This window comes from Dreissena polymorpha, chromosome 2, assembly GCF_020536995.1.
Source record: "Dreissena polymorpha isolate Duluth1 chromosome 2, UMN_Dpol_1.0, whole genome shotgun sequence".
Taxonomy (NCBI): domain Eukaryota; kingdom Metazoa; phylum Mollusca; class Bivalvia; order Myida; family Dreissenidae; genus Dreissena; species Dreissena polymorpha.
Window position 1 is genome coordinate 48,403,040 of NC_068356.1, and position 24,505 is coordinate 48,427,544.

General features: G+C 36.5%; 1 protein-coding gene across 4 annotated transcripts; it reads left to right on the top strand.

Moving 5' to 3' along the window:
- Positions 1-9,076: 9,076 nt before the first annotated feature.
- On the top strand, positions 9,077-23,107 carry LOC127866963 (uncharacterized). Of its 4 annotated transcripts, none has more exons than XM_052407837.1 (2): positions 9,077-9,650; positions 21,144-23,107. In XM_052407837.1, exon 2 carries the CDS (start codon positions 21,507-21,509, stop codon positions 22,668-22,670), a length of 1,164 nt encoding a protein of 387 aa, XP_052263797.1. In that variant the 5' UTR covers positions 9,077-9,650; positions 21,144-21,506; the 3' UTR covers positions 22,671-23,107. The 4 variants fall into 4 exon arrangements, with proteins under 4 accessions (XP_052263797.1, XP_052263799.1, XP_052263800.1 ...); XM_052407839.1 differs by lacking the exon at positions 9,077-9,650 and adding an exon at positions 9,835-10,452; XM_052407840.1 differs by lacking the exon at positions 9,077-9,650 and adding an exon at positions 13,826-13,976.
- Positions 23,108-24,505: the final 1,398 nt, after the last annotated feature.

A 24,505-nucleotide genomic window follows, 5' to 3' on the forward strand; every position in this document is an offset into this window, starting at 1 on the left:
GTGTCCGTGCGTCCGTCCGTCAACAATTTGTTTGTGTAGACAGTAGAGGTCACAGTTTGCATCCAATCTTGATGAAATTTGGTCAAAATGTTTATCTTGATGAAATCCGGTTTGGGATTGTATTTGGGTCATCTGGGGTCAAAAACAAGGTCACTAGGTCAAATAATAGAACAACCTTCTGTAGACAATAGAGGTCACAGTTTTCATCCAATCTTTATGAAATTTGGTCAGAATGTTTATCTTGATGAAATCTGGGTTGGGATTTTATTTGGGTCATCTGGGGTCAAAAACTAGGTCACTAGGTCAAATAATAGAAAAACCTTGTGTAGACATTAGAGATCACAGTTTTCATCCAACCTTTATGAAATTTGGTCAGAATTCTTGATGAAATCTGGGTGGGATTGTATTTGGGTCATCTGGGGTAAAAATCTTGGTCAAATAAATAGAAAAACCTTGTGTTGACAATAGAGGTCACAGTTTTCATCCAATATTTATGAGCTGTGGTCAGAATGTTTATCTTGATGAAATCAGGATTGGGATTGTATTTGGGTCATCTAGAGTCAGGAACTAGGTCACTAGGTCAAATCATAGAAAAACATTGTGTAGACAAAAGAGGTCATAGTTTTCATCTGATCTTAATGAGTCAGGTGAGCGATTCAGGGCCATCATGGTCCTCTTGTTTTAATTTTTCCCCTTTTAAATAACTTTAAAGTAAATTTTTGTCCGGAGCATAACTCTAAATCTACTGAAGGGATTTACTTGAAACTTGAAATATAAACAGATGGCAACTAGGAGAATGCAGTGACCAAGAACCACAACTCTATCTACCTTAGTTTTTGAAATATCTCCCCTTTTATATAATTTTAAAGTTAATTTTTGTCCGGAGCATTACTCTAAATCCACTGAAGGGATTTACCTGAAACTTGAAATATAACAGATGGCAACTAGGAGAAGTGCAATGACGAAGAACCACAACTCTATCTACCTTAGTTTTTGAATTATCTCCCCTTTTATATAATTTTAAAGTAACTTTTTGTCCGGAGCATAACTCTAAATTTACTGAAGGAATTTACTTGAATCTTAAAATATAAACAGATGGCAAGTAGGAAAAGTGCAGTGACTAAGAACCATAACTATATCTACCTTAGTTTTTGAATTATCTCCCCTTTTATATAATTTTAAAGTAAATTTTTGTCCGGAGCATAACTCTAAATCTACTGAAGGGATTTACTTGAAACTTGAAATATAAACAGATGGCAAGTAGAAAAGTGCAGTGACTAAGAACCATAACTCTATCTACCTTAGTTTTTGAATTATCTCCCCTTTTATATAACTTTCAAGTAAATTTTGTCCGGAGCATAACTCTAAATCTACTGAAGGGATTTACTTGAAACTTGAAATATAAACATATGGCAATCTAGGAGAAGTGCAGTGACCAAGAACCATAACTCTATCTACCTTAGTTTTTGAATTATCTCCCCTTTTATATAATTTTAAAGTAAATTTTTGTCCGGAGTATAACTCTAAATCTACTGAAGGGATTTACTTGAAACTTGAAATATAAACAGATGGCAACTAGGAGAAGTGCAGTGACCAAGAACCACAACTCTATCTACCTTAGTTTTTGAATTATCTCCCCTTTTATATAATTTTAAAGTAAATTTTTGTCCGGAGCATAACTCTAAATCTACTGAAGGGATTTACTTGAAACTTGAAATATAAACAGATGGCAAGTAGCAAAAGTGCAGTGACTAAGAACCATAACTCTATCTACCTCAGTTTTTGAATTATCTCCCCTTTTATATAACTTTAAAGTAATTTTTTTGGAGCATAATTCTAAATCTACTGAAGGGATTTACTTGAAACTTAAACAGATGGCAAGAAGGAGAAGTGCAGGGACTAAGAACCATAACTCTATCTACCTCAGTGTTTGAATTATATCCCTTTATTAAATTTCAAAGTAAATTTTTGTCCGGAGCATAATGAATTATGTCGCTTTATTTGTTTTTACAAATATTATTCTACTCTCTAAAACAAATGTTGTCATACAAGCAAACACATTTCGGCGGGGATGTCACTACTGTGACAAGCTCTTGTTTATATGGTTATTTACGTGTAATTCCTTAGCGGTGTCTTAACACAAACAGGCACCAGACAGTTTTTACTGACATACTTCGAGCACAGGCAGTTTTAGCATCGGTCAATGACTGTAATCATGGTCGGCGGCTTACCGAATACCGGATAGACATCTAGTCGCCGCAAAAGATTACTTATCGTTAGAAATAAACATAACTTTTAAAAAAGCTTCTAGAACGGCCGCCGCCCAATTGAACGGGGACTTCCCGGGCCCTGTGCTGGCACTGCCCGAAATACTGAGGATAACCGCACATCCGGATTAGCACAAAACTTTTTGCGTAGCTGTCTTACCCAACCAGGTTTTCACCTTAAATGAATTTTATCAACAGCCAATGAAATGCTGTTTCCCGAATGAATAATTATAATTATCGCATTTGTTAAAAAAACATAAACTAAGAAAAATATATTACGTTCCACGTTGTCTTCAATAAAGTGTTTAAATATATAAATATTACATGGCTGACAGGGTGACAGTAAATTTGTCAACTTGAGGAAATACTGTCAACCGAGGCGAAGCCAAGGTTGACAGTATTTTTCCGAAAGTTGACAAATTTACTGTCACCCTGTCAGACATGTAATATTTATTTTATTATACCGAATAAACTATTCAAACATGAACAATTTATATGAACCATGAACAATTTTAATATTCAATAATTGAATTTAATTTCAGCAATGAACAACCATTAATATGTTGAGTGGTTCAGATTTACGGGCAGAGCAAAATGAACTTCGCTTTATTCGGCACCGACCTAGTAATCAATTTATCCCATCAATTTTCTTAGTCGTCAATTATTTCTTTGAAAATATATTACAGAACCAGCTTTCCGTATTTTATTTTCATCACTTGATTACCCAATTTATGACGTACTTGTGTGACGTCATTTCGGTGACGAAACTTTTTGGGACAACAATAATTATGGACGTGGTGTTTTTTTTTAACAGTTAGATATTTGTTTAAAGCATCGAACGAATCCAAAACGTATTTCGGATTGTGTGTTTGTCATGCATAACACCTTAAGAACAGGCACTGGAAGTGTATATCGTTGTAACTTTATTGTTATTAGCATTGGATTAAAGTTGCCTTTGAGGTAAGCGTGTCGTTTATACTAAATTGATTTTCTTTTTGACTCCTGTCAAAGCTTAAATAATGGCATTAATCTATTCTACCGCACAGTTTCAGCTGCAATCGATATTTTAATTATCCAAATACAACGGACACGCAAAACTGCGTACTGCGCATGCGCGAATGGGACAGTATAATTTTCGAACATTCCGCACCAATCGCACATTCTCGGCCCTTTCCGTCAAACATCGGATAAGTACCTCGAAGGAGATAGTATGAATACACATTTCGGAAGCGGTATTGCGGTCTACCTACGCGGGCCTACGCGAATCAAAATTACATAGTAAAAACAAACATGGCCCGTTTTGCGAGTTGTTTACATTGTGCAAAGATGAAAATGGGGATTTTCTATGCTCTGAAGCCAGAGCAAGTACAAACTCTACAGGAATTATGGACGCCGTCGTTGTTATTGTTTTTGTTGTTGTAACATTTTTAGAATGGTATCACGTGGGCGGACTACTTTCAACCCGTATTTCTCCAGAGTCCGATTATGATAATCTGCGAGGGGTACCGAATGATTCCGCACGTGCTAAGGCAGCGGGGATACAGTATTTTTTTCAGTATTTTTTTTTCCCGCTGGTGGCACGTGATTGCTATGGCAGCGGGATACAGTATATTTTGGACAGTAAATTTATTCCCGCTGGGTCTGACAGTATTTCTATGTCACGATGGCCTATGGGAGTTTAGCATTGTAAATAAAAGTGAAGTATAATAAAAAAAAATATACAACGGTTTGACTTTCTCTGTCGTGCAGTATAGCGCATAGGATGTCGTTGGGATATCTTTCCCGCTACTGAAATTTACTTTTTGATACCCATTTATATACAAGAATGAATTTATCATACCCATTTTGATACCGATACTTTCAAATCTTTATGCATTTTTATTTTATATACAAGCAAATTTCTGATTTCAATACTCATTTCTATACTTAGATGCTCAAAACCATACCCATATCTATAATTTTAGTCGAAAAACACACCCCATAAAATCGGCACACCCCTATATACCCGTATATAGGAAGTTACCCCCCGCCCCGGGGGGATAGCCCACTTATTTTGTAGATAAGTTCATACTGTACATAAACACATGTTTTGGTTCTACAATTTATACAAGTTTACTCGTCGGTCGCTTTCGCTTACTTAGGTTATTGCCATTTTCGATACTTTATGCCTTTATAAGAAAAGTATTGAATGCAACATATTCATTTGCAATGTAAAATCAGTATTTGAAACAGTACGTTCATAAAGACAATTACCGATATATCGACCACCACGATCACACATGGGTACTTTCAATGTATGTCAATATTATTTGGCTAAGAGTTGTTAATAAAAAGTAACGGTCGTTTGTTTAACAACCAAATCTAGTTAACATCAACTACGTGTATCGTTTTTAAAGGATATTTATTGTTAGGAAATATCTCAGTTTAAAAATCTGTTAAGCTTCCTACAAATAACATACGAACGAAAATTGATGTGCAAAATGTAACTTTGACATTTAATCACTTTTCCTATCCCAAAAAAAGGCGATTTTTATACCGAAATATTCGATGAGATTATTTAGTTTAGTCAACCACGCTGGGTATGCGGATACTTTGATAACAGATGGCACTTCGATACCAGATAACAACAAAAGCCACGCGCGAGAGGTAATTTCATCAGTTTTTTTAAGTTATATCATAAAGATTAGTTTTTTAAACAAGGCGCATGGACGAGTTTATAAATGATGTATCCTTTTCTATTGCAAACAATAATATCACTGAAGAATGGTAGATTTTTCCCCAAAAAATAGACAATACGGTCGCAAAACAGCATAAACTGGACGAACAGTAAACATTTCAACAAAATAAAACTACTTAGAAACATTGCAAGACATTGTTTGATATGTCAGCATGTAGAGTAATCACTGTGCTTCACATACTGAAATTTTGATAGTATTCAATGAAATATAAACGAAGATAGAGCATGTTTTAATAGGTGGTATTCATGAAGTTGCGGATACTTTGATTCCCGATATAGGGCACTTCGGATAACAGAGACTTTCAACAAATTGGGCACTCTGATAACCGAGTTTAATCTTTTACCTGAAATGCATTTATGTATATTATGGCTATTCTTACCAAACATTTTGAAGTACGAATCAATTTGCATTGTCAAGCCCGACACATTGGGAATCTATGCATAACGTAATTACATACACATGTAAAATATAACCAATGGCGTTTTTCGTTTTCAAAAATCTTATAACTATTAATTTATATAATTAATATTATAAGTGCAATTTTAAAATAAGATTTAAATGCTTATTTCTGAAGTAATATATTTCAAGTGACGACCAAAAATAATTGTCTAAATAATAAACTTGTTTTTAAGTGGTAAATTGAGATTAAGAGAATTGAAAATACAACGGATCATGTGGATCAACAAGATTGTGTTGAATTGAACTTATAGCAGGACTCTAGATAAGTGGAGCAAGGGGTCTTAAAGCAGCCAATACACCTATCTCATAAAATCCTTTGTTATTAGTGCTCATCAGAATCGCATCATGAAGACGATACCCATGCGTAGCCACAACATTGAAAAGAGATTGGAAAACTCCCTTTATATCCAGCTTTACACTTCCCTTTCCCTTTAAGTATCATATTCCAAAGGGATAAGAACATGTTTCTGGAATTCGTTTTTAGATGGTCGCTTAGCGACCGTCACAAATGGAAGCATGATATTAATATCGTGTTAAATGCAATAGTTTCGAACGGTGCTTTTATAGAAAAGAATCAATAAACAATGATCGTATTGTACGTGTCGCGAAGGAGATTGTTTATGAATGAATAAAATAGTCCACTTTCTGTAGCGTCTTCATGACGTAGTGTTTTTGCTCAGTCCATGCATAATATGAGGCTATTAATAGATGCTCCTGTCGATAAACAAAGGAAAGTCCACGGGCGATGACAACGCAATAGGTAACGCTCTCACATACACCTCAATGACGTCACATACACCTCAATGACGTAGTACAGGTCATTCGTAAATTGAGGCTATAAATAGATTCGGGAAAAAGTTAACGCTTATTTATATTCTCAATTTATAAAACGTTGAACATAAGTTCAACAATAACTTCAGCGATACGATAGACAAAAACAAACAAAAAATCATAATCGCTAAACCCGAATATAACAAACAATTTATTATTATAATACGAATGACCTGTTTGTTAACCTCGTTCATGCTACTACAGCGGGTATTTCTGGAAAACGTTCTTTGGTTCTCAACAGATAGCGGCGATCTTTTGTATTTACGGGTGCTAGCAACGCAATAGTAGAAGGTTAGTAGAAGGTTTAGCTTGTTTATATTCACAGTTCTCAATACATAGACAGTTGGATATGAGTTCATCAATTACTACAGGCATACTATAGACAACCTCGAAAATGCTTTATAATCGCTAAAACCGAAAACAACTAAATATATTATATACAATATATTTATAACAATAAATATCTTTTAAAAATGTAGTCGGCGTATACGCTGACTTTGAAATAAAGTTTGCAATTTACTTTTCTAAATAAATAAATACAATTAAACAAAAGTTAAACTATTGTGTTGTGTTTTTCACTTGTAAGTTGCATATTCACCGAATGAAATGTGTGTTAGCATTATCCAACCACACATTAGTGTGAGCAGATAAAAAATATAATACGGAAGAGCACTTCATATGTGTCCTCATATTCCTTGTTATGAGTATCTTTCTTCACTATCGAAATATATCGTAGATTGATATTTGATTTAAACGCAGTTTTCTTTCGACACATTTAAATCACACGTCAATTGCGCCGTCATGCGGAAATGGGTCTTATGCGCTTCGGCAAGCGTTTGTTAAACCCAACATGTGCTTTTGCGCAGTCAGGCCATAGGCGATGCTGTTCGCAATAAAATCACTCAATATGTTATGTTTCTCCTTACCAGAAGGAGAGATAGCTGAGTGGGCTATTTATATGATGGGCGCATATGGAATAAGACCCATTTTCGCATGACGAGAGTCATTACAGATCTCATTGCGAATTGAAAATGCCACATTTAAGAACAATGCTTTTTTATACAAAATTGAATTCAAAATAGCAAACTTGTTAATAATGACAGCCTATCCACACATTAAGGAATGATTTCCAGACGTGCTGACCAAGTACGGCAAACATTGTGGTATGATAATTAAACGATTTTCTCTTATCGTGACACTATACTATTTCGCTAATGATTGTTTTCTCATATTGGAGGCGAAAGTGAAATTCTGCGAGATGGTTTGTAACGCGTAATTGTAACAGGGCCACAATTTGTGTTTGAGCATACAGAGAGTAGTCCGGAATTCCTTACACTGAACAGTGCTACATCCTTTGAATTGAGCACATACGCAGTGATGTAGCAAAAATTCAGAGGTTGTATCTCGAATCAGCTTATTAAATATTCGAAAATATTTATGCGTGTCTGTTGGCGTTATGTTAAAGTCACTAAGATGAAAACAGAGTAAAACAGCTATGCCTAAAAGCGCATTAGTGCTCTATACCTATGTTTATGTCAGCGTTGACACCGTGTGAACTGCTCGGGTAACAAGTAAAGCATAAACAGCAATGTTTATATACTTTTATTCCTCCATATACAAGATACGAAGATTATTGTATATTTTGAATTTGTATATGGTGTCAAAAATCAAAAGTTGTGTACACGGAACTTTCATTATGAATTTATATTCTTGATGAGATAGTTATTTGATAATAGAAAAAATATTCCTTTAATAGGATGGTGACTGCAAATTTTCTTTATATTAAGTTCTCATTACCATTTTCATTATACTTTCTATGCTTTCAGAACGTCCAAAAAGCATGCTGTTTTTATTTTGTCTAAGTTATTTCTATGAAATAATAAGGATGATAAAAAGTGCACACAAAACTCGAACCGTGCGCTATGACACACACTTTATAAAGTTGAATGGCGTGTGTTCATTTCAAACTTGCGATTGATTTTGAAAAATGAATTGCGTGTTAAATTATGCAATAGCGAACATGTTCAGTGCCTTCAGCGCTTTGATTAATTTACGTGAGTACATACATTTGTATTTATTGCCTGCTTACTATAGCAGTATTCCACATCGAATTTTGCATTTCTGATTTACTAAATAGAGTGTGTTATATCTGGTAAAAAGTGTCGAGTTATCTGGAATCGAATTGCCATTGTCTTTGAGATGATCGGTAAAAGAAGTGTCCATGAAAATTTGGCATCCGACTCTTAAAACATTTGAATTTCCTTAAATACGTTATTCAACTAAAATTTAACATGTTGTAACATTAATGGACACATTGATCTTTTATTTCGATAATTTGGCACGTTCTTGATTTATTTCCAAGTATTTTTATTTTGTTGAAATGCGTACTGATCATCGAATTCATGACGATTATCGATGAAATGTTATCTCTTTTTTTATAATCTACTGTTTTTGTTTACGACTTTCTTGCTCCGCAATGCGAAGTACTATACCATTAATCGACCAAACAATGTTACGTGTCATAAAACCAAATGAACAGAACATAAATGCAAAAAATCTTAAGAACTCAACTATCGCGCGTGGCTTTTTTGTTATCTGGTATCGAAGTGTCGTCTGCTATGAAAGTATTCGCATACCCGGCGTGTCAACGAGTGAGAACTATTATCAACATCTTCTGAAAACGGCAAAAAACGAACGACGACTCGTCTTTGCATAAGGTAATCGATACAACGTCAAAACATAAAGTAAAAAGCACAATCTTGAGACAACCCCCAACAATTAGCGATACGATGGACGCGCTTGAGTGGATTCAATGAAAGCCACTGTGGTCACCAAGTCGAAAACCTGACCACGACAGCTATCTACTTAATGTTTGTATAACCAATGATCCGTGTAAATGGTCAGATAGCTTTCGATATTAAACACCACGATAAAGTGCGGTATGATCGTTGATTAGTGCCGCATAACGAAGTATCACGAGGTCGTGTGTTGGCATCTACATTACAATAAGAGCCTGGTTTAAACTGGAGCGAATAATAGATTTTAAAGCGTAAGCCTATGATAAAGATGTGATAAAGCGAGTTCTTCAGCGTGGTGTTTACTTCGCATGGATCGCGCGCGTCATTATCAGGTAGATGCTGATGGGGTTTATTGTGGGAAAATCCATACTGGCTGCACGACAACAGTTCTACGGCTCCCTGTGTATTGATTAGTGAGATGCTGATGCCAGATAATGCCAGTGATGTTTGCTGACGGAACTGTTATTTATTAATTACGTAGGAATACCATGTGCAGAGGAGAACGGCGTAACCCCGACACTTATTTGCCGTAGTTTGGATGGATTTTTTACGTAAAGGTATTTATTTTTTTTTGATAACGTTACTGTGAATTATTGTGTGATTAAGCCTTTGAGAGAATGAGAAAAATGGGAAACTTGCAGAGGCGTATCCAGAAAATTTTCCGAGGGGGGGCTCAACAGGGGAGGGTGCGGGAGGGGTGTCCCCTTCGGTTGTCGATTTTTTTTTAATGGCACCTTGAAATGATGCGATTTCCTGCTATCTAATCAGCATTTTGCATGATAAAAGTGCATGTGAAACAAAAAAGAACTTGAGTTCACAAATCAAGTGTGACAGACACACGGACAGACAGACACATAGGGGTAAATCAAATGTCTCTCAAACCACTAAAGTGGTGAGAGACATTATCTTTATCCATAACTTTTTTAACGGAGTTAGATGGGTTGACCTCCTATTTAATCTTGTTGGATATCCTACTAGGTCAACTTAGGTACAACATTAAAATGTTTATGCCCATGTCCCTATGAATGGAAAGCAGGCACACAGCGGACAACCTGTCCTGACCCATTGATGATCTTAGTTTTGTCTTAACAAGTCCTTGGGCACTGATACTCCTTTCACACTCGCATGATGTGACAGGGAACACACATGAAATGGACAAAACAGTGTAAATGGTGGGGTACAGCTGGGAATCACAATGTGCAACAGAGCCCTTAAGGGAAGTAGGTGGGTTGGGTACACGTTTCCACCTAGCCTGCCATAGAAAGTGCAACTCGGCAGGGAGGGACTGAGAGGAAGGGAGATCATCATTGAACCATTCAAGGTTACTAGCACTGACAGGAGAGGAGCACATTTGTTCAGGTATAAACTTCAATCCCATGGCTGCCTTAGTCTGCAAATCATTGAATTGGGTGTCCATTTCGTTCACAAAAGTGTCAACAAAGGGAGTCGTTAGGTTTCTTGTGTAGTTTAACTCGGGTGTTACTGCCTCGATGTTGTCACGCTTTAAGAAAATGATTTAGTTTCATATAGCAAAGTAATTCTTCATTTTTGAGTCTTTTAATTTTAAAAACTATGGATGAACATCAAAGCAGTTAGCCCGATTTGTAAAAAAAAAACAAATAAAAAAATAAATAAAATAATTGCCATTCATTAAGTGTGCAGTTGAATTTCACTGGCAATAACTTGTTACTCAAAAGGATTATCACTCTTAAGAGCTAATACCAATTAAATTCATCAAAGAAATTACCGAGAAAATAATAATGATTGTCCATTATGTTCGTCTAAACTCTTTAATTGCTACAAATTGAAAGATTGTTTTTCACAAGTTTCATGCGGCAGCCATTTGTAAACATTTATCTATAGCTAAATGTATGGATGAATTTCATAAGTTGAATGTATCTTCTTCAGCCAATCAAATAGCGCAGTTTATTACTTACAGTCAATGAAGCGTGCACTTTAGCTGACGAAGGTTAGATCGTCTGTACACATGCCTGGGGGCTAATTATGGCAAGCGGTTCGACGCATAATCCCAAGAAACTAGGTTTCTCATGAGAACCTAGGTTCTCAAAATGAGAACCTAGGTTCTCAGAATGAGAACCTAGGTTCTCGCTTGAAGATTGCACATGGCGTCAAGAACCCAAGTTTTCAAATGAGAACCTAGGTTTTCATGAGAACCTAGGTTCTTTTTTGAAAACCTAGGTTCTCATGAGAACCTAGGTTCTCATTTGAAAACCTAGGTTTTCATGAGAACCTAGGTTCTCAGAATGAGAACCTAGGTTCTCATGAGAAACCTAGTTTCTTGGGATTATGCGTCTAGCTGCTTGCCATATCCGTGGTTTTCATTTGGGAACCATAGGTTCTCTGAGAACCTAGGTTCTCTGAGAACCTAGGTTCCATGAGAACCTAGGTTCTCAGAGAACCTAGGTTCTCATTATGAGAACCAAGGTTCTCATAGAACCTAGGTTCTCATGAGAACCTAGGTTCTTTGAAAACCTAGGTTCTCTGAGAACCTAGGTTCTCTGAAAACCTAGGTTCTCTGAAAACCTAGGTTCTCTGAGAACCTAGGTTTTTTAGATCCCTAGGTTTTCAGAATTACGCGTCGGACGGCGTAAACTTGCTCGTTTGGAATACGGGACACATTATTCAGGGCGCAGGATCACTGGGGTTCACATATGATTACACACGGGCTGGACAGAATGAAAACACGCCGTTAAGAACTTTATTTTTGCAGATATCTCAAGTTATTGAAATATGTTTGCAAAGTCTTTAGCGCATAAGTTTTTCTTGCAATGTTGCCGATATCTTACGATTGAATAAAACATTATTACACATAATCAATAGAGATAAAACTTTATACCATAATGATTGCTTCCTACATGTAGGTCACAGACGTACCTAAAATAGAAAACTGTACCGTACAGTCGTTTGAGGCCCGAACAAGGGAACTGAATATTTGAAACTCATTCAATGCTGTAACAATGTATTATGTAACGATTGATCTGAATTTGTAGTCTCAAAATAATATTTACAATTAAAGATGTATTTCATAAACAGTTCAATTTTTTATTTACGTGTTTAGACCAATGTCGACCGATTACTTTACTAATTTCATTCCTCAACAACACCCATGCACGGAAACATGAACAAGAAGCGGTCACCGACGGCTAATGCCTGTTGTCACAAATATTCAACAGATAAGTTTCGTAGAATATTACTGAGCATTGTCTGAACATTGTTCAGAAAATGCTCTTGGGGAGAAACATTCACGGTTTCACGCCTATTTCTATTCATTTTACACATATGCCGCCAGCGTGTACCAAGCAATGGGAGACAACTGGAGGTTAATTATGGCAAGCGATTCGACGCATAATCCCAAGAAACTAGGTTTCTCATGAGAACCTAGGTTCTCATGAGAACCTTGGTTTACGAAATCCCAAGAAACCAGGTTTCTCACGAGAACCTAGGTTCTCATGAGAACCTAGGTTCTCATGAGAACCAAGGTTTATGAAATCCCAAGAAACCAGGTTTCTCATGAGAACCTAGGTTCTCATTTGAAAACCTTGGTTTACGCTTGAGAACCTAGGTTCTCATGAGAAACTAGGTTTTTCATGAGAACCTAGGTTCTCATAGACACATAGAACTTAGGTTCTCATGAGAACCTAGGTTCTCATGAGAACCTAGGTTCTCATTCTGAGAACTTAAGTTCTCGTTTGGTATCCTAGGTTTTCACAAGAACCTAGGTTCTCATTTGAAAACCTAGGTTCTCATGAGAACCAAGGTTCTCATTTGAAAACCTAGGTTCTCATGAGAACCTAGGTTCTCATTCTGAGAACCAAGGTTCTCATTATGAGAACCTAGGTTCTCATGAGAAACCTAGTTTCTTGGGATTATGCGTCGAACCGCTTGCCATAGCTAATCACACAAATCGACAGCTGTTTATGGCTTAATTAGGGACAAATGACAGGAAATACACAAGTGGATTGAAACTGTAAGGGGCTCATTTTTATTAAAAATTGTGTCTAGCCAGCCAGCTGGGGGGGCTTTAGCCCCCTAGCCCCCCACCTAAATACGCCTCTGAACTTGTTAGGCAAGCTCGGGGCCTTTTTACAATCATATGGCTAAGATAGAAAGGCAATACTTATTATGAAAAAAACAAACTCAGTTATTGCTCACACAGCAATTATAATTAATTTTATTGTCGCTGGTCGAATATTTGTCAACGTTAAGCTCGGCTTTTTGAAGAAATGTGAAAGCTATAGCACGTAAAATGAATGTACGTTACATCACTTCATGTATGCTGTACTCAAAAAGCTGTACTTAAATATTCTGTTAATAACATGCTTGCATGTATGTATGTTGTATTTTACGGAAAGAATAGTTTATGTACCCCTCTAATACATGTTCTTAAAATACTATGTATAATATATGCTTGTTTGCACGTGCTGTTCACGTCACACGAATCAGGTTGAGCAAATGTCAAAGATATGCGTCATTCTTGCCAATGTGTCAAGTTTAATCATGTATATGCCTAGCCACCAAGTTAAAGCCACGCACCTTGAAATGAAAAAAACATGTTAATCATTACATATAGGTGCAATTTGAAAGCGTGCACAATTGTCGTTAAATCTATAGCCTAGTTAGCGAGATTTTTTAAGATTTTAAAACCGAAAGTAGGATGTTTATATACGTATACGTCCATTTTGACAAACGCGATTACTTTTAAGTTTTAAAGCGAAAAAAGACGGATTTCTACCTTGTAACCAGCAGATACATTCTAATTGGAATAGATAAAATTAAATCTATGCTGCCTAGTCAGGGCCGGATTAAGCACTAGGCTAACAAGGCTGCAGCCTTGGGCCCCCGATTTTTAAGGGGCCCCTAACGTAAGCCCAAATTCCTAATGTATACTCTTTCTTTATTTCGCCATTTAACGACTCTATGGGGATTGCAGTATAATTTTTATGTGTGATTTCAGCAGTTTCCAGATGTATATCCAAGTGTAACCGTTTAGTTCGCTTTGATTTACTATGCTATCAATTTTCTTTCTCTGTTGTATATCCATTCAGAACTATTAGTTTCTCTGTTTATTATACGACTTGCCCATATGGTCATGACCACATCTGGACCGTTTACTTCGCTTTGATTTACTATGCTATCTGGATGCACCAGTGGGGGCCTCGTAAAGGGGCCTTTTCACGTTTTGGTAAATTGACAAAACTAAAAAAACTGTTTCAGATTCGCAAATTTTCGTTGTAGTCATAATATTTGTGAGGAAACAGTAATACTAAACATTTACCATTCTCTAAAATATCCATTATAAGCATCCTTTGACGATTCAAAAACCTTAACATTATAAAGCGTTGCAACGCGAAAGGATTGAATAATTTGGAGAGTTCTGTTGTTGTCGTTATATTTTGGTATACTACGAGGATTGCGTATATAGTATAACGCACAGGTGGTTAGCGTGTGGCTATGATATTGATTAGTAAAAACATCATTTTGAATGAAAAATAATCGAAATATAACGAAAAACCAACTTGTCTTTGAACAATATTTTTCTTTCAAAAATGATGTTTTCACTAATTAATATCATAGCCAAACGCTAACCAGCTGTGGTATAAAATACACCAATCATTGTATGGGCACGGATGGCCGAGTGGTCTAAGCGATAGACTTTTACTTTAGGTGTCAGTGGTTCGAGCCCAGTTGAGGTTTTTTTTATTTATCTTTCTTTATTTATTATTTTTTTACTGGAGCTATTATCTGAGGAACACCATGAGTCAGGAAAGGTTGACAGCATTGGGGCTATTGAATGTCAAGTCCTCCGAGAACTAGACTTCACACAGCTAATCGTTGACTTTGGCCAGCTGAAGTGTCGTAGAAGGGACTCATAGGCTTGAATTTGTTACATGTAACATGCGTGTTAAGTTCAGTAAATAAATTAGTTATATATTGTTTTACTTGTTATGCTACATAATTTTATATAATATAACTATCAACTGTGTACAAATACAAGTTTTCTGATCTTTGTAGCTGTAGTATCAAGTATGATTTTCAATATACAGAAGGGGACCAGAGGGAATGGGGCCCCCGTAACATGTGCAGCCTTGGGCCCCAAAACAGCTTAATCCGGCCCTGTGCCTAGTTAGTTAGTAATTTTTTATTTTAAAAATTTTTAAAACCGAAAGTAGGATTTCTATACCTATACGTCCATTTTGATAAACGCGATTATTTGTAAGTTTTAAAGCGAAAAAAAGACGGATTTCTTCCTTGTAACCACCAGATATATTCTAATTGGCATAGATAAAATTAAATATATAGCATAGTTTGCAAGTTATTTATTATTTTTCAAACGCTTCCGCTTTTAAAACCAAAAGTAGGATTTCTAGAGGTATACGTCCATTTCGACAAACGCGATTATTTTTTAGTTTTAAAGCGCAAAAAGACGGATAATCCGATATCTACCTTGTAACCACCAGATATATTCTAATTGGCATAGATACAATATGTTTCTAAATTATACTTATATTTACTATTCCAAATAAGTTGTGTGGCTTTAAAAGGTACGTGCCCACACAATAGCAAAATGACAATCTTGAAAAAGTAATACATACCGAGAGAGAGAATGCTTGTATAAAATTAGCATAACTAGTAGGGCTCTGGCCGACGATAGTTAGTCTCACTTCGCGCTAAGAGAATCATTTATTAGACTTGTATAAAGAGCATGGACTGTTTATATATATATAAACAATAGTGTTTGGTTTACTGGCTCATCATCAATCGAAATCGGTGAAATAGCTTTGGCTAGCTTGTATAACGCTTTCCTTCGAGATTACGTGAAGGCAATAAAACGTTCTTTAAATGGTCATGGGTTCGAGTCCCGCTTAAGGCATTGCTTATTCCAATTTATCTATGTTATAATTCTTTTATATTATACAACATATTAAAGCTCTTTAGAAACCTATATTTGCCTTTTTTGAAAATAAACGTCAAATCTGTGAACAAGTCCATTTAAGTCACATGTGTCATAGCTATGACACGTTATGCAACCTTAATCAAGAAGACGTGTACACCATCGACGATAACACACGTTTTTGTGTGCTCCTTATTTTAAAGTGTCATGATCTTGAGATAGATAAAGGGATATTCTCTTATTAGGGTCGCAAAACCCTATGCTGATGATTGCTTTCGACAGCGAGCAAATATGACTTCAACCTGAGATAGCGCTCAGTTTAGCCAACGGCTACAAGTTCGATCATGAGGATAAAATTAATTGCCATCTCTCGTTTCTCTTCATGAGAATAAAAAACACCATCGATAGCCCATACATCATTGTACCTTTGCTATCTTAATTGCTGTTTTTGGTTTCTAAATTTGGTCAAAAGAAGGTTTCAGTCGGAGGGGTTATGGTGTTGCAAGGTAAAGTGAAACGGATACGTTGCAGCTACGGGAATTGATGAAAATTAAGGTAAACAGTGGTCTCTCTATTTCTTCTTCTTCGGTGATTTCTGGTGATTTCGAAACCACAATCCCAAAGCAAACATTCAACAAACGGCATCCATTGTTAAACCTATGATATTGCATGCACAATCTCTTTACGCATGGCCAACGTTCTTATAATAGGATTTTTTAAACTGAAGTCCGTCTTAATAACTATTGTGTAGGTCTGTAAAATACGTTTTAACTATTACGTTGTTTTTTCTCTCGCTTGATTGGGTTTAGGAAAACAACATTCTTGAACGCATACGCTCGTTTGACGTGATGTACGCTGAAACAGGCGCGACAATAGGATTTGTGGTTAAAAGGGCGTATAAAACTTACAGTATAAATGATTCTGTATACCAAGTTCACGTAAAGATTGTGTTGTAAGAATTTTAACCTTTTTATTCACAACTTTATATATGTGCGATACAATATTGTTCAACATACTATAATTTGACCTCTCTTTGCTTAAGGAAAATATGTAGCTAAGTACTTCCTGATTGATAAATAAAAAAAACTCGTAAGATAAAATTGTTAAGAGGGACATTTACCGTACCATCTACAAATACTGTGTACCACCATTCCAAATATCATTATTTTAAAATTTTATACACTTAAAGGCAGGTTTACATTTAATTCATTACTTGTAATCGAGAGTCTAAAATAAAGAAACTGCTCGTATGGAGATATGGCTATGACGCTTCCACCGCTACTAACGGGAAAACGAGGAAAATTGCAGCTGTTATTTACAATTCGTCCCAACTTGCATGCGTCTAGTACGATAAATAGCTAGGAGTGCTCGGACATACATTACATCCTTTGCGTGCGGAAGGACATCATTAATCTTGAAATACACATTCAGACATGAAATGTTCATTTGAATCACGCTGGCATGATGTTGAATAAGTTCATGATTTCATTCTTAGTAACTTACCACAATATATATGTCGCTAGAGTGTGGGTTCACACGAACTTATGAAACCGATAGGCGGAAGATTTTGATTACTAGTTTGTATATTTCACCGTCCGTGTCGCTAATTGTTCAACGTTATCTATTGATATGGCATCTGCTTATCTCTATGTTTTTGATACAGCTGCACGTAAGTTGGGCGTATTAAACGAAATCATGTTTGAGACGCGCTCTGGGAAAACGGGCCTTAACGCATGTGCTGAAAGTGTCGTCCCAGATTATCCTGTGCAGTCCGCCCAGACCAAGCAGTGTTGACACTTTCCGCCTTAAACTTGATTTTTGTTGAGAAGAGACGTGGAGCGTGGCTGATATATAATATAATTACATACAGCACCCATCATGGTCTGCATTTACAAGCATCACCGTGATAATTGAAAAACTCCGGTAGTCGCGATTTAGCAGTCACATTTATTTAACAAAGGAGCATGTATGTGAATAATGCCCTCATGAAAAGCTATAACGATTGTCCTATTTGGACTGCCCCATTCGTAAACGATTTTCTGTGTACGTGTTTCGGCATTTACCATCTATTGCAAACATCGGTAATCGCTGTGCCTTTTTGCTTGACCTGTCGGAGGTTGTTAGTCCGAGACTGTCAAGTTGAATGATTGAAGTATGCGAATGTGGGCTATTGTTGACCACTGAACATAAACCCCAAATTGGCCATTGACTGACAGGTTGCAACTGGTCGTATGACATTGCGAAGAGTATTGATTGACTACTGTTCACTCATTATTATTTGTGGGGGACTAAGTTTTGTTGATTTTGTTGGTCGACCGATCCACGACTTTAGCACAAACACAACGGGAAATTTCCTCATTTTTTTCCAAAATAAAAATTCCATGAGTCGGAAAAGTCGGCTTTTGAAAAACAAACAACGAAACAAACAATTCTGGCTGACTAATATAAATGAATGTGTGTTGAACTATCGGTTTCGACGTACACCGCATGTCTTAGCTGCATTTCCGAATAAAGGAACTTTTTATGGTTACGTATCACTAGTATGAAATTAACCGCTAAGGGAAGTAATTGTTGTAATTATCTGATACAATCTCTATGCAGAGTTGACGTTCTTTGCTTTCACATGCAATCTCTGCAATCACAAGAAAAGCCTATCAATTTGGTAGGATTTTTTTTGGTTTAAGTATTAGATAATGTAAAGTATTAACATTTTATTTCGCTAATTTTTTTTATTTAATTTATATCCTTATGATTGTTTTTTAAGACACGGCACAGGGCGGAATTGATAAAAGTATATCTTTTTGTATTTTGAAGGGAAATGGTACACATTTGCAAAAGATGAGAAACTTCCATCGGAAAACAATACAAACTGTATGATCGGTACACATTTCTATAAAATATACAAACATGTAACTTAGAAATATAGAAATACATTGTTTGCCATGCCAGCATGTAGAGAATAACTGTGCTTCAAATACTGAAATTTTGATAGTACTACACGACATACAAACGAAGAGCATGTTTCAATAGGTTGTTTGCATGCTGTTGTAGACACTTCGATTCCCGATATAAAAGGACACGTCGGATAACGGAGACTCAACAAATTGGGCACTCTGATATGCGAGTTTTATCTCCTACTTAAAATGCGATTATTTATATGATACTTCTCTTAGAAATGTGTTTGCTATTCCAGTATGTAGAAAAAGTACCGTGCTTTAAATACTGAAGTTTTGATAGTATTACATGAAATATGAACGAAGATATAGTAGAGTTTAATAGGTGGTATGCATGCTGTAGACATTTTGATTCTCGTAAACGGACACATCGGATAACGGAAACTCAACACATCTGGCACTCTGATGTGTAATAGACCGACGAGAGTACAGTGTAAGACTAAGGAAGCCGACATTGAGAGGAATGTATATGAGCTTCAACGGAACAATCGATATAAGGAAAAATAATTGAAACTTTATACTTAAATGGTCAGATTTTAAATCCCCAGATGTGTCTTCATTGGTATTCAATGAAGAACGTAAAACGAAATCATGCTCATTTTCCAAAGGGATTAGAAAAATGAAGCACATTTTCGGTGAATCGTTGAATTTACGTCAGTTCAGAAATTGTTAAGTATTTTCTGCTTAACTAGCAGTATTTAACGAAGAAATATGTAATTCTTGTGCACTATCAATTGTGTGTTATATCTGTTTAAAAGTGTCGGGTAATCGATAACAGATGTGCCATTCTGATAAAGAAGTGCCCATGCAAATGTGGCGTCGGACTCTTTAATCATTTGAATTTACTCAAAAACGAAAGGAAACTAAAAAAATCAAATGTTGTAACACTTATTGACTTATTGATCTTTTAATTCGAATAGTAAACACATTAATGAGTAATTTCTAAGCATTTTTTATTTTGTTGAAATCTGTACTGATCATTCTCTTCATGATGATTTTCAATGGAATTTTATTGTCTTTTTTTTCATAAAATCAACTGTTTCCCGCGATTTTCTTTTTTCTTAATACGACGTGGTTAACCATAAATCGACCAAAAAAGTTTTGTCTAAAAAAACAGAAAATACATGCAAAAAAACGAAGAACTCGCATTTCGTACGCGGCGTTTGTTCTATGTTATCGAATTACATGAATACATATTAGTAAATAAAACTCAGCAGAGTTACCAGTTAAGTTATAAATACGGCTTTCATGTGTTATTTGTTAATATTGAAAAATATTAATTAAATATTAACGCTGTGAAAAGTGTATTCAATGACTAAAATATCGAATTTCTATTTATAACTTATATTTGAATTGTTTCATTTCTAGGCGCGTGCGTCCAATATAATTCCCGTATTTGGCAGTCAGAGTCTAATCAAACATTCTATACGATTGCATAGTCAACTCTTACGTATATGTATCCTTCTATAAAAATCTATATAATCTTAATTGTGATAAAACTTGGCCTATTTCAGATCTGCTGAAAAGCGCTAAAATATTGAGTGCTATATGCAAACATACTTAAAATAACGTTTATTCATACATGTATCTCTAGAAAAAATGTTGTTAACAACTAACACTTCACAACGTTAATTAAGTGAGATGGGCGCTCACGCTCCTATTAGACGTTGTTGCGTATAATAAACATTCGTAATGTAAACAACGGCACGAGTTTAAAGGTTTATTGTAAGCATATTATTTCACAGCGTTGTTTATACTACTGTGATTATTTTTAGCGTTTTAAACAGCTCGTCCAATATGGAATGCCAGCTGTGTAAGCGTACACATATGAGCCGCGTTTTGAGAAAACTGGGCTTAATGCCTGTGTGTAAAGTGTCGTCCCAGATTAGCCTGTGCAGTCCGCACAGGCTAATCTGGGACGAAACGTTCCGTCTTAATTGGATTTTTGCTAAGAATAGACTTCATTTAAACGAAAAATGTCATAAAAGCGGAAAGTGTCGTCCCTGATTAGCCTGTGCGCACTGCACAGGCTAATCTGGAACGACACTTTAAGCACATGCATTGAACCCAGTTTTCTCAGAACACGCCACATATATCAACGCTTTTAAATAATGTAGTATTATTAAATACCGTTATCATGGCTATATCGCTGAAAGTAATAATGTCCATTTCGTTCATTTCAGGAGCACTGAGGGCGAAAGGACTATTTTAGCTTGCTGGCGACACATCTTGCTGAAAGGGACATCTCTTGCGCGGTGTTTCCATATACATGAAGCACACGGCCTATAGTAGTCTAAAGACTTAAGAAAATAGACCCACCAAGAAAACACGTTACTTAATGATTTGGTATGCATTTTGTATGGTAACATTTGGCTTATAGAAGTGGCTCATAATTAGTATGTCAACATTGAAAGCAAAGAATCCCACAAGACGCATATCAAAAGAAATACGTTGCATATGGATGATGATACTAAGATCAGTAGAATGATACCGATCGCCGTGTGAAGTCTCTTTTGTTTGACGAGTTTTCAGGAGACGAATTTCGAATGTCAGTCAACAATACTACATTCCGTTTCCTTGCAATACTGTCAGTATTGACGGTCCTCAATGTGACGTTCTTGGGCTTTAACCATACCCGGAAGGAAAACGTACCAACGTGTTCAGTCGATGACGTCCTCGATGGCATCACAAATTACATACGGGGAACGGGAGCGCGTGACATTGAATCAGTTATGCCTGAGGTGTGCAAAGCTGTCATAAGAAAGACTGACGTTAAACAAAATCTTATCGCATCCGTAAATGGGTTGATTTCAGTTTGTCTCCAAAGAAATGCGTCCAAGACTCTTCACAGAACTTTACCCAACCCGATTGTTACGTTGTTTACCACGTGGTCAGAAACTAACAGCACCGAAAAGAAGACGGTTCATAACTTAACAATGCGGAATTGGGCACAGTTCAAGCCGATGGTGGAAGTAGTTGTTTTTACAAATTCAACTGAAGATGCTAAGCTTGCGAAAGCTTATGGCGCGAGTGTGTTGCCCGTGTTACAACATCGTGGCGGTGGATCGCCTGTTTTGAAATGGATGTTTCAGGAAATAATGAAAGACCGTATAACTAGCACTCTTTTCGGATATGTGAATTCGGATATTCTTTTTACGGATAAGTTCGTGCAAACCTTACAGGCGATCATTCGCAACAAGAAATTAACACGTCCTTTTATGATTATCGGACGTAGAACTAACGTGCTAGATGTGACGTTGGAAGAAAGTGAGACGTTCTCAGATCTTGAAAAAATTGCCAAAACTAGAGGCGAACTTTTCGGCGCAAACGCGGAGGACTTTTTTATAACGAATTCCGCGTTTCCGTGGGCTAAAATCATCGATGTCGTCGTAGGAAGATTAGCGTTTGATAATTGGATAGTGGGCCATGCGATTTGTGAACTTAAAATAGACGTCGTTGACGTTAGCGACACCGTGTTGGCGGTACATCAGAGTACCAAAGCCGGTGGAAACTACGAGGGCTTTCAGAATAAGTACGCGCACTATAACGCCGCTCTGTTCAAAGCACTGGCTTTAAACCCCGTGTATGAGCGGGGTTTCACTATTTGTACACAGGAGAGAACGTTCGTAAGCTTTTGCGGAGAGATTATGGTCACGAAACGGCAAGACTTTTGGGGACCCTGTGACTGTCATATAATTGTAAAGCAATAAGGCCATGCAAAACGGATAGATCATCGTCTCGAAATTGAGGATATGCTTAAACGGGTTATTTTATTGTCATTTGATACTTACAGAAAAAAATGTTTGTTTAACTGACTTTAACATATAATTGTGAACATAACAAGGGTACTTTGTTACAAGTTCCAACTTGAATTTCGAAAATGTGTTGCTGTTGTTTGGTCATGGTTTTAACAATTTACCAAGGACGCTTTACATAGGATCAAAGTTTGTTGGCCAAGATTTGAATGTATTGTTCTATATGTTCCCCATTTAGTAATCTAGTCATTTTTCACGTTTTCAAAGTATTTTGATGTATTATATACCTCGTAATCGTTACTGCTGTTGATTTAACCCGTTTATCCAAAGATATGTTCCCATTCCGCCAACTCATTATTGTATAGATATGTTAATTAAACAACGAGTCTTTTCTTTTTATATTGTTTAATATTATACAATTTTGCGTATTACATGCATGCTGTTCACAACGAATGTAACAATGTGTTTAATCGGATAAACACAGCTGCAGGCATTTATGAAAGGCTTAGTGTAAACCTGCTTTATTTGATCCTCCCAAAGCCGATATATAGTCCCCTTGTTTCTTGGCACCCCACTGTGGCCAAAGTTCTGCAAACATTAATACCGGTAGTAGTAATCAATACACATAAGCCGATGAGGTGCGGCCACTGTTAAGCCTGCTAAGAGATACGGTTATATATAGGCACATTGCTTTAACAAGGCGTGAAACAATGTGCGTAAGGACCTGGGGACTACCACAGGCTGTTCGCGAAGCGTAGTGGATGGAACACGCTTTCACACCTAGGCAACACGTGTTCGATCCCCGCTCCCGCTGCACATACGCTTTGTTCGTGATTACCACAGTGGACAGGTGGGGTTTCCTTTCCCCCTACTGAAAAAGATCTAACCCCAAATCAAATGTATTTTATTACAAAACTAAATAGTTGGAAATTTCAGTTTTAATTCCAAATTCATCCCAACTTTAGTGGTGTTAGTATGATAGACATTAATAGTTGCGCTTGTCCGTCCGTGCGCACTTCCCGAAGCTTGTGTTTGAAACTCGACTTAATAGTCTGTTTGGATCTTGCTGAAACTTTGAAAGATGAATGACCTTGATGAATTGATGATGAATATCTTTTGGCTAATACCATTCGAGGCAGAAGTTTTGTCCTTTGTCTGTTCCTTCAAGATAAAGCTTTTTCTTTCAAGCACGCTGATGACTGGGCGGATCTGACTGAATTTATCACATAATATGACCGGACTTTGATGATGATCGTAAATGGAAGTTATTCCAGCCTAAAATATATCAGCACTAAATTGTTGTATACTCGACTATTATTTTACTGTTTTCTAGATTTCACAGCTGTATTATAATTGTGTGTGATAGAACTTTTGATAGAACGCAGCTTTTGTGTGAACTATTATCATTTTTTTCTGTTTCCACCATAGTTACATCGACTCGTATTTATAAACTGCTTGTCAAATTTCGCCTCAACTTTTACAGCCGAAAAACAACAATTATTTTGAAGTTTGGCATTACCCTGTTTCCTTGATTGTTTTGTTGTTGACTAGAAAATATAGTGGATTTGTGCATGTCCAAACATGTATCATGAGGACATTGATCAGTGTTAAATGACGATCTCAGATAATGTTTGTAGTACACATGGGCCGTGTTCTGCGAAAAGGGGGTTAAATGAATGTGCGTAAAGTGTCGTTCCAAATAAGTCCGCACAGGCTAATCAGGGGCAGAACTTTCCGATTTTAACTATTTTTCGTTTACAGAAAGTCTCTTTGCAAAAATCCAGTTAAGG

Bases quoted from the DNA above. Each gene is read 5' to 3' on its own strand.
- LOC127866963 (XM_052407837.1), top strand. From the start codon at position 21,507: ATGTCAGTCAACAATACTACATTCCGTTTCCTTGCAATACTGTCAGTA.